Raw genomic sequence first — 11,654 nt, 5'->3', positions numbered from 1 at the left:
CTCTGTCTACACGCTTCCTCCCGGTCTCTTGCGGGTTTCCCCGGGGTGACGCTCCAGTCGGCGCACAGAGGCAGGGAGAGCGGAGTTATCTGGTGACTCCGCATCCTTCTGGCCCAGGAGAAGGATCCCGACCGAGCCTCACGTGGGCGGGAGCGGAACGGGGACCGAACTGCCCTGCGGCCGAGACACTGGCCCGGCCCCGCCCCGCCGCACAGGGGCTGCGAAGCCTCAGCTACCGACCCAGCGCGGCTCAGCCACGGCGGCCCCGACCGAGTCACCAGCGGAGCCCGGGGGAGGGGTGGTGCTGGGTCCGCGCGGGGGAGCCTCGCTGGGCTCCGATCGGCGGGTCTCGGCAGGCGCCCGCCCACCACCAGGCACCCAACAGCCCCGGGGGGGGGGAGCGGGAGAGCCGGAGCCTCCCTCCTCCAGTGACAGGCGCGGGGGAGGGGCCGGGGGCTCCCCAGCAGCAGGAAGACCCCCCGCGTCGCCCCCCTCCCAGCAGCTCCCCGCGCCTCCCCGCGTGTGTCTCTCTCACTTGCTCAGACGCGCCGCGCTGCCGGGACCGCTCCCAGGCTGAAATCGGGCTCGGCGGGGCCCCCGCGCCTCATTCTCCTCCGCCGCCGGAGCTCGCCCCCACTCCGCGCTCGCTCAGGCCAAAGCCGGGACTTGCAACTTCAGCCACCGCCGCTTCCGGGAACGAAATCACCACCGCTTCCGCTTCCGGGGTTAAGGGGCATCACTCTGGCACCGCCCCCGACTTGATAATAGGAGAACGAACTCCTTGCGTAGGACGGGCAGAGGGAGGTCGAACGTCCCTTTCTTCCTGGGCTGAACCAACCCTCGGGGGCAGAGGAGGGTGTAAGAGCTCGTCCCGGCCAGGTCTGAACCACTGCGCGCGGGGAGGGGACCTCGACCTGGCGTCCCCCCCCCCCCGTCTTCTGAATGGGCGGCTCCGATGAACGAGTTTCCGGGGTGGTGCGTGGCGCCCTAGTGACGTGTGGTGGGGTAGGAGCTGGGCTCGTTGCTGGCCGTGGTGGTGGGTGAGTTGGGCTGAAGCGGCGGCGGGTCGGGATCTGCGCTTCCCTGGCCCCGGCGCTTCTTGCTCCGCTCCCCGCTGGGGCCGGGGGCTGTGCTGGGGCCGTTGTGACGCAGCCGCGTTACCCATACTGGCCGCTGGGTGGCACGAGCCTGGGCTGTGTCGGTTGAAGCCCCCCTCCCTCCCCCCCCCGCCTCGCCTTCCCATCCCCCGCGAGGGCCGGGATTCCCCCCTCCTCCCCCCCCCCCCCCCCGTCCGAGTCGCCCCTTTGGTAGGAGCCCTGTGGTTCCGCCCCTACCAAGAACCCCACAACTGGGAGGGGGTCCCCTTGACACCCCCCCTATGCCAGGTCCGCCATCTCGCCCCTCCCCCCGGGGCAGGGGCTCTGTGTGCACCCTCCCCTCCCGCCAGTGGTGTTATCATTGTATTCTTGTTTGCAGTAACTCAGGGTGTCAGAGTCTGTCGGTTTCAGAGCAGCAGCCCTGTTAGTCTGTATCCGCAAAAAAGAGCAGGAGGACTCGTGGCACCTGAGAGACTAACCAATTTATTGGAGCCTCAGCTTTCGTGAGCGACCGCTCACTTCATCGGATGCATGAGCAGAGCTGGGGTGGGCGATTGTTGTGCTGGGAAGTGTTAATGATGCCAGCCTCTGGTTGTTCGCTTGGCAGACAACTTTTGATTTAAGCCCTGTCTGTGCTAAAAGCTAGAGGGCAGTGGGTGTTGTGTGTCCCTCATTTCCCCCCAAATCCAGAGGATTCTGGTCACTGAGGCCTAGGACATTTTGAAATTGATTGGATGCAGCGTTACCTCACCCACTCAGCTTGATAGCATTTCTGCTTGTGTTTGTGTAATATCTTTATGGGACCAACTTCTGTTGGTGAGAGAGGGACGTTTACTCAGAGCTCTTCTTCAAGTCTGTGTAAGCTCAAAAGCTTGTCTCTTATCAACGTAAGCTAGTCCAGTAAATTATGTTATCTCACACACCTTGTCTCTCTAATATTCTGGTACCAACACCGCTATAACAACACTGTATACATCAACCTGAATGTAAGACCTTGCAAGCCTGGCTAATTATTATTGATTTGCGTTGCGGTGGATTGGGCCCCAAGGTGCTAAGTGCTGGACACGCAACACAGAAGGTGGTTCTTGTCCAAAGATTCTCAGGTTACGTCCACACAACAGATTAAGTCTGGGTCTGAGCCTGGGCTTAAGCAAAACTCCCCGTGTGCACACTGCAATTGTGGTAACCTAGAGCTCGGACCCAGGACCTTGCGGGGTTGGAGGGTCCGAGCCCATGTTAAGTCGGGACCTAGGGTCCAAGCCCTATTGGTTTTCTATGTACATGTGTCCCTGGCTCGACTCAGATCTCGGGAGTCCTCCAGGTGTATCCTGTGGTTCCTGGCAGCAGAGTGGCTGCGCTGCAGGTAGCCAGCACAGCGGGGCAGAAGCACCCTTACTGCCTGGCCACGTCTGCTCTCCCTTCCTTCTCTTCCCTCCATCTCCTCTTCTCTGCTGTGTGGAACTTGCCCGGGGCAGGGAGCAAAGTTTCAAAGTGGGAGTCAGCCTCCAGGGTGCTGGGGCTCATCCCTCCCCGGGCCAGGCTGAGCTTGGAGTTCTTCCGCTTTCCCTCCCTTGCAGGGCAGCAGATGGTTACTGCTTTGCTCTCTGGCCCTTGCTCCAGTGCTCCCTCAGCCTTCCTTAGGGTGCCAGCCCCAAAACTTGCCTGCAGTGGTGCCTGCAGCTTCAGCTCCTCTCTGAAGTATGTAGCTTGCCTGAAGTAGGGAACAAAATTGGCAGAAGGGAGGCAGGTCTTGACTGCTGGGATGTTGGGGGTCATCCCTCTCTGAGCTGCAGTGAGCCAGAAGGTCTACTGCTCCCCCTCTCTGCAGGGCAGTGCTTGTTCCCCATTCTGCTCTTTGGCCCTTGCTCCTGGGCTTTCCTTGCCTTCCCTGGGGAGGTGTGTAGGGACACCCAGGCTGCATGCACTGTCAGGGTGATAGGTGGGAAACAGCCCCAAAACTTCCCTCCAACCTCCTGGGGTACAAAGGGGTCAGGGATAAGGGATCCCCACGGGGAGCTGGAGAACACTGCACCCCAAGCCCTGGGGATGCACTTAACTGTTGTGCAGTCGGCAGCAGCCAGGCTTGGTGGGGAGAGGGGTGTCTTTTTCCTCTGATACCTTCATTTTTAAGTCAAACTTCAAACAAACAGGAATGAATGAATGAATAAACACACCTTCATTGAACATCCAGTTTGAAAAATTAAGAATTGCAAAGTTTCACTTTAATAGTTGACAGGGGTCTGGAGACTGATGTCCTATTTATACTCAGAACAGGTGTACGTGGGGATTTTCATGCCAGTATGACTCAACCTAGAGCTAGAGAACCCAGTTCTCAGGTTAGATGATAGTTCAATATCAAGCCTTCTCAAACTGCAGTTGGTCTACTGACACAGCCACCAAAGGAGCTAATTATGTGGTTTATGTACTCGTGCTCCTTATGGGCAGGAGTCCCATCAATAGCAGCACCACCACAGTTAGGAAACAGAATGGGCAGTAGAGTTTTCCCACAATGCATGTGTTCCTAGGGCTAGAGTGTCGATACTGGGGAGGGGAGGTTCTGGATACTATGACTTGGGTCTGCGCACTCAGTGTGGATGCCAGAGCCCTAGGTTTGAGCATGAGTCAGAAACTTCTTAATTTACGGTTAAAATGCAATGTCGATGCACAAGGCCCAGGTTCCCTGACACAGGTCAGCTGACTCAGGTCCCACTAACACTAGGCTTACATTGCTGTGTAGATCAGGGGTTCTCAAACGGCGTCGGGCCCTGTTAGCCGACGGCCAAGGATGTTTGGTGAGGTGCCAGCTATGCCCGTTTATACCATCCGTGACTTTAACCGCTAGGACGCACTGTCCCTTCGCGGCGGGCAGCCCAGGCTAGGCTGACGGATGCCCCAAGGTCCTAACCACCCGTGACTTTAACTGCTAGAGCTCAGAGCTCCTTCGCAGCGGGCAGTCAATACTGACTGACAGGTGCCCCAATGGCAGCACTAAGAGCCTCTCCACACCCGTGACTTTAACTGCTAGAGCTCAGAGCTCCTTCGCAGCGGGCAGCCAGGATTGACTGACAGGTGCCCCAAGAGTTTGCCCCGTGGAGGCGGCACAACTCAACGCTAGGCTCTTAGGACTCTCACCTAATGGCCAGGCTTTAGAGCCAAAATGGCTGAGGTTCTTTAATTGTGTTGGCTGCTTTACAGTAAACCAGAGAAAACAAGTCAAGCTTATGCATAAATGGTTACCAAAATTTATTAAGCTAGATTCTAATCATGTGGTTACAAAATTGCTAGTGCCTACTTATTTAAATGTAGAGATGTTACACACACAAACAAGTTACAAAACTGAAGCCACAATCCCAAAGAAAGAAAACAAAGTATAGAGCTCTATTTCAAAATAGGTGTACGCTAAAGGTAGGAGATCAGGTGTGGGTGCTTCTTACCCTCCTTGCATCTCTCGATTCCAGCGATGCCAAGCCAGGATCGGTCACTCAATTCCGCGGAAAGACGAATAAGGGACAAGGCGTAGGGACCCTCTTAGCTGCAGAAGCCTTGGGAGGCTGTCACTTTTCTGACCAGCAGATAGATAGTGAAAAGCACTCAAAAATCATGGTGCTGTAGGTCCCCTACTTATACCTCTGTACTCCTTTATTCTCTTTCTCCTTTCTTATGCCAAATTGAGGCTGGTCTGTCTGGGCGACGCCAGCTTTCGCAAGAGTAGTTTACACTTGCAAAGGAGAGAAACAATAAGTTTTGACTACTGGACATTTCTTTTATCAGGGTAAATATTTTCCCACCTAGGATGTTGGTGTGTGTGCATCACGCTATTTAGTAGGGGCTAAGAGCCATGTCTGTCACAGGGCCTCTGCCTGCTGTGAGCTTAATCCTTGTATCTGCTCCCAGAGGCACATTGTAGCAGCACACCTGTGCTTTCACAGCTTCAAAGGCTGTGCTGGAATATATGTTAAGTGCCCTGTTCCTGCTTCCTCCTGTGTTTCCAGCAATGCTGGTCTGGGGGGGGGGGGGGGGCTGGCTGTCTGGCTACAGGCCCCCTCAGGGGGTCGCAAGGTTATTACATGGGGGTCATGAGCTGTCAGCTTCCACCCTAAACCCCGCTCTGCCTCCAGCATTTATTATGTTGTTAAATATATTGAAAAGTGTTCTTAATTTATAAGAGGGGTCACACTCAGAGGCTTGCTATGTGAAAGGAGTCACCAGTAAAAAAGTTTGAGAGCCACTGATATAGATGTAGCCACAGTGTAAGACCAGAGACAATAGGCATATACACCCAACAGACTGGGGTGTGTGTATATGTGTTTAATTTTAATAATGTGTGATTGTAGTGCTCCAACTCCCTAGCCACTTGTCCACTAGAAGAAGTAAAGAATAAAGTGCCAGAGTCCAAATTCCACTCCCCAAATAAATAACATCTTTAACTGCTATTAGTGTCCCCAAAAATAACAGAACCTAGCACATCTTGGCACTTTGAAAAATACAGAGCAGGGAGTGGACATGCAGATTTCTGTCTCCCCTTCTCCAAAGTTGGGTTTTAGGTGATGGAATTAGGGGGCTTGGGTGCCAAACTTGGCAGGATGCATCATTTTCTGTTGGGCTGTGGCTTTTAGCCACACCTCAACTTGAGCAATAGTAACTACCTAAGAACCATCTAATCATGTACTACTGAACTGCACTATATTTAAATCTGTCACAGAGATGTAAGACTGTGTAATCCATTACTGTCCCTTGAACCATCTGATACCTCAGTTTAATTGAAAATAAGAAATGATTCAATGTGATAGACAGTCCTATTATATGATACAAGATTTCCTCTCAAGTACGGGAGTCTGGATAGAAGAGAGGATGGTTTGGGGCTAAGGCTGGGTGGTAAGAGATCTTGGATCAATTTGGAGGTCTGCCACAGACTTCTGTATGTCCTTGGTTAATGGGACTTATGTTCCTAAGTGCCTCAGGATATGTCTACACTACAAGTGCAATGGCAGCACAGCTGTAAATGCTGCAGTTATACCGCTGTAGTGTTGACACTCACTTCAGTGTCATGAGAGGTTTTTCTATTGCTGTAGGAAATTCTCCCTCTCGAGAGGTGGTAGGTAGGTTGATGGAAAAATTCTTCCATCAACCTAGCTGCTTCTGCAGTGGGAGTTAGGTCATTCTAACTATGTCAAAGAGAGCATGAAATTTTTTGATAGCCCTGAGCGATGTAGCTATGTTGACCTATGTTTTAGGTATAGACCAAGCCTTAGTAACTTTTGATAAAGGCACTTATGATATTAAATCACTTAGGCACTTTCAAACATTTTACCTGTAATCTCCTGATGCCCATCAGTAAAAATAGGATAATATTTCCTTTTTCCATCTTTTCACTGTATTGTCAATGTAAAATGTATTCTCTTCAGGGATTTACTGTGTGTATATATCTATATATTTTTTTTCCCCACAGAGTCTAGCACAAGGGGGCCCTGATTTCAGTTGGGGTTATGGGGTGGTGTTGTAATATAGATTATGATGATGATGGTAGTTAAACTAAGTGTAGCAATATCTAATGATTGTTCTACACAAAAGTAATTTTTAAAAATGTGCCTAATTCTTTTGAGAAATAGGGCAATTTGGTGGTATGTTTTCTTTCACTTGAAATATTTTTGTTTTGCTTTTTTTATAGTGAAAAAGTGAATCCTGATGTCTTCCACACCTACTTCACAATCTTCCCCTAAACGATCGGTGGCATCAGTAGTTCCTTTTGCAGATCTATGTTCAATTTTAGAACGAATACAGAAATGTAAATCCCGGCCAGAGAAAACCAAGTATTTTAAGGAATTTTTAGATTCATGGAGGAAATTTCATGATGCTCTTCATAAAAAAGAGAAAGATGTCACAGACTCTTTTTATCCAGCAATGCGACTTATTCTTCCGCAATTGGAAAGAGAGAGAATGGCTTATGGAATTAAAGAAACCATGCTTGCTAAGCTCTATATTGAACTGCTCAATTTACCCAAAGAAGGAAAAGATGCCCTAAAACTTTTAAATTATAGAACACCTACTGGCTCACATGGAGATGCTGGAGACTTTGCAATGATTGCCTATTTTGTATTGAAACCGAGGTGCCCAAAACAAGGCAGACTGACCATACAACAGGTGAATGAGCTGCTGGATTCAGTTGCTAGTAATAATGATACCAAAAGGAAGGACCTAGTAAAGAAAAATCTTCTTCAGTTAATAACTCAGAGCTCAGCACTTGAACAAAAGTGGCTGATCCGGATGATTATAAAGGATCTAAAACTTGGTGTTAGTCAGCAAACCATATTTTCCCTTTTCCATTCTGATGCTACTGAGTTATACAATGTCACAACTGACCTGGAGAAAGTTTGCAGACAGCTGCATGACCCTTCTGTATCACTCAGTGATGTTTCCACCATGTTGTTTTCAGCCTTTAAACCTATGCTTGCTGCTATTGCTAATGTCCAGCAAATTGAGAAACAAATGAATCACCAGAGTTTCTACATAGAAACTAAACTAGATGGTGAACGTATGCAGATGCACAAAGATGGAGATGTATACAAGTATTTCTCCCGTAATGGGTTTGATTATACTCAGCAGTTTGGTGCTTCTCCCCTCGAAGGTTCATTAACTCCATTTATTCATAATGTGTTTAAAAGTAATATACAAAACTGCATTCTTGATGGTGAAATGATGGCCTACAATCCCAATACACAAACTTTTATGCAGAAGGGAAACAAATTTGACATAAAAAGAATGGTAGATGATTCTGATCTGCAGACATGCTTTTGTGTGTTTGATGTATTAATGGTTAATGATCAGAAGTTAGGTCACGAGATACTAAGCAAAAGATATGAGATTCTAAATGAGCTGTTTACACCAATAACAGGCAGAATACACATAGTGCATAAAACACAGGCTAGCACCAGGAAAGAAGTAGTTGATGCTCTGAATGAAGCAATAGATAACAGAGAAGAAGGAATCATGATAAAAGATCCTATGTCCCTTTACAAGCCAGACAAACGTGGGGAAGGCTGGTTAAAAATCAAACCAGAGTATGTCAATGGGCTCATGGATGAGCTAGACCTATTAATTATTGGTGGTTACTGGGGAAAAGGTTTGCGTGGTGGCATGATGTCTCATTTTTTGTGTGCTGTTGCTGAGACTTCCCCTCCTGGTGAAAAACCATCTGTCTTTCATTCTATTTGTCGTGTTGGTTCTGGTTACACTATGAAGGAGCTATACGATCTTGGTTTGAAATTGGCCAAACACTGGAAGCCTTACCATAAAAGAGATCCTCCTTGTAATATTTTATGTGGAACTGAGAAGCCTGAAGTTTACATCGAGCCTTGTAACTCAATCATAGTTCAGATTAAGGCAGCGGAGATTGTTAGTAGTGATATGTACAAAACTGATTGCACTTTGCGATTCCCTCGAATTGAGAAAATAAGAGAGGACAAAGAGTGGCATGAATGTATGACTTTGGATTTCTTAGAACAGCTCAGAGGTAAAGCATCAGGGAAGCTAGCATCTAAGCACCTTGATGTGGGTGATGATGAACCACAAGAAAAGAAACGGAAAACTGTACCAAAGGTAAAGAAAATAATTGGAATAATGGATCATTTTAAAGCCCCTGATCTTTCCAATGTAAATAAGATTTCTAATATATTTGAAGACCTTGAGTTTTGTGTTATGACTGGAACAGAAAACCATTCAAAATCTGAACTGGAAAGTAAAATAGCAGAAAGTGGTGGTAATGTGGTACAAAACCCTGGACCAGACACTTACTGTGTTATTGCAGGAATTGAGAATGTCAGAGTAAAAAATATTATATCTTCCAACAAGCATGATGTTGTGAGAGCAGAGTGGCTTTTACAGTGTTTTGAAGCGAAAATATTTGTACCATGGCAGCCGGCCGTCATGATTCACATGTCTCCAGACACAAAACAACATTTTGCATGTGAGTATGATTGTTATGGTGACAGCTACACAGCAGATACAGAGGTGACCCAACTAAAGGAAGTATTCTCAAGAATTAATAATAAAAATGATGAGAAGATACCTCTGGACATGATTGCTGACTTAGAAGAACGTTATCTGTGGAATAGCTCTCCACTCAGTATGTTCAGGCAAAATACCATTTATCTGGACCTTTATGCTGTAGTTAATGACCCCAGTACCAAGACCCATGGAACAATGCTATCAATTAGGGCGTTGGAGCTCCGTTTTCATGGAGCAGAAATAGTCTCTCAGCTAAAGGAGGGTGTGTCCCATGTAATTATGGGAGAAGATCATACCCATGTAAAAGAGATAAAAACACTTAGGAGAACATTTGAGAAAAAATTTAAAATCCTATCTGAGCGGTGGGTAACAGAGTCAATAAAGGAGGGGAAGTTACAGAATGAAAATCCATACCTAATTTAAAGCAGGTTTTAACTAGAAGTAAAGGCATTCTGATGAACTTGGATCTCACCAAATCTTAAATCCACCTTCTGCATGTTTCCAGGTGTATACCTAGCCTGTGGTTAAAGAGTAGCTCTAATTTTTATATATTGGAAAAGGAAAGATAGCATCTCCTATGCTGGGGAAGGAGGGAAAGACTTCAGACTACATTACACTGTGGGAGGAAATGTCCAGTGCTAAAAGAAATAATTACATGTTTTGTGTTTTACAAAGATCTCCCATAGGAGATTGTTTTATTTATAGCTATGAAGTTAACCTTGTTCTACTGACAACACTTGCCTTTATTTAAATACTGACTATTTTATACCCTTTGATCTTTCTGAGGTGTGCGTTTGAACTTTTAAATCAATAATATTTAAAGAGAGTATGCTATTGAATAAAGCAATTAGTAAAAGCCTCTTAAACCAAAGCATTAACACAGTTAAATGTTTTATACAGCTCTACATTAATAATTGAATGATAGTACTATATAAATCTTAACATTCTGAAGTAGATATTCAACATATGTTTGAAAACTTTTAGAATCTATGCTGTGTGTAAATTTAGAGAAAGTGAGTTTCATGTATTTTAAGGATTTTTTTCAATTTTTTAAAACAGATCTGTAGAATTTCCATGAAGTGTTAAACATAACATCAATTATATCTGTATAGTCATAGCTACCATTTTAAAAAAAAATTTGTATATGCTCTAAAATTTGAAATTAGCTTTGAAATTTGCCATTCCTTCATTGTATCACAGCTGTAGTTATTTTTGTACTTAAAGGACCCAGTTTGCAACCCTTATTCATGTTGAGTAACACTTCAATTTCAATAAGACTACTTGTGTAAGTGCTACTGTGTGAGTGGACATTGTAGGCCCAGATCCAAAGATTTAGTTGAAGGGTGAATAAAATATCAGAGTAACTTGTATATTGAAAATATACACATATTTAAAAACTTGAGTGAAATCCTGGCCCCATAAAAGTCAATGCCAAATTGCCTATTGACCTCAGTGAAGTCAGGATTTCTCCCCTGATTTCAGCTTACCTTTCTATAAGTGATGATATATGGGTTACTTTAAGGTGTTCAGTAATATATAGCATTTTATTTCCAAATACACTTCAGTTTTAATCAAGACTTTGTATTGAATGATTGAAATAAAGATCTATATTTTTTATTCCAGTCTGAAATGTTATTTTAATGGGAAAATACTTCTCTAATTGCGGGAGGGGGAATACGTGAACATTTAGTGGCTGGTCCTGCCCTATTAATGTAAATAAGACTTTAGCCATTAACTTTGATGGAATCATGATCAGGTGCCACATAACAGTATTTTACTATATGGATTTTTCAAGAACAGTTACATAAATAATTAGGAACTGTTAGGGGACTTATTCCTTAACCCACGTACTTCCCTGGTCCTCCTCGCATGAACAGAGAGCAACAATACCCGAAGTCCAAAGGTGCAAACAATTTGATGTTTATTGGGGTGAACTTCCAGCGAGCATGATTCCAGTTTCCTTCCTTAGTGTCCCCCTTCCCAGCTCTGACACCACAGAGCCTTACACCTGTGTCCCTGTTCCCATTCCTGCCCTTAGCCAAACATGATTCCAATTTCCTCACCCCAATTCCCTGTTCCCATTCCCCCCACACACACACACCCACTTCCTGATTGTAGACTATACAGTAAAACTTGAGTTCTGCTGAGCTATACCTTAACAAATCATTTTCCTGAAATTTAACTAACCAATCCTAACATATTGTAACATGATTATGTAATCAATTATATCCTGCCACCTTAATTAGTTTACACCCAGCAAAATTAATTATACAGCAGACAGAAACAATCACAGAACCAGACAGAGATTATACAGACAAACAATGGGGAAATGGGGACTACAGTGATAGAACAGGTTTCAGAGTAACAGCCGTGTTAGTCTGTTTTTGCAAAAAGAAAAGGAGTACTTGTGGCACCTTAGAGACTAACCAATTTATTTGAGCATGAGCTTTCGTGAGCTACAGCTCACTTCATCGGATGCATACCATGGAAACTGCAGCAGACTTTATATATACACAGAGAATATGAAACAATACCTCCTCCCACCCCACTGTC

General features: G+C 45.9%; 1 protein-coding gene across 5 annotated transcripts; it reads left to right on the top strand.

The window, feature by feature from the left end:
- Positions 1-721: 721 nt before the first annotated feature.
- Positions 722-10,718, top strand: LIG4 (DNA ligase 4). 5 transcript variants are annotated; one of them, XM_073349443.2, is made up of 2 exons: positions 722-858; positions 6,766-10,718. In XM_073349443.2, exon 2 carries the CDS (start codon positions 6,783-6,785, stop codon positions 9,522-9,524), a length of 2,742 nt encoding a protein of 913 aa, XP_073205544.1. In that variant the 5' UTR covers positions 722-858; positions 6,766-6,782; the 3' UTR covers positions 9,525-10,718. The 5 variants fall into 5 exon arrangements, with proteins under 5 accessions (XP_073205544.1, XP_073205536.1, XP_073205564.1 ...); XM_073349435.1 differs by having other exon boundaries at positions 722-879; XM_073349463.2 differs by lacking the exon at positions 722-858 and adding an exon at positions 920-975.
- Positions 10,719-11,654: the final 936 nt, after the last annotated feature.

This window comes from Lepidochelys kempii, chromosome 1, assembly GCF_965140285.1.
Source record: "Lepidochelys kempii isolate rLepKem1 chromosome 1, rLepKem1.hap1, whole genome shotgun sequence".
Lineage (NCBI taxonomy): Eukaryota > Metazoa > Chordata > Testudines > Cheloniidae > Lepidochelys > Lepidochelys kempii.
Note: the sequence above shows the minus strand (reverse complement) of the source record. Positions and strands in the feature narration are given on the sequence as shown.

Bases quoted from the DNA above. Each gene is read 5' to 3' on its own strand.
- LIG4 (XM_073349443.2), top strand. From the start codon at position 6,783: ATGTCTTCCACACCTACTTCACAATCTTCCCCTAAACGATCGGTGGCA.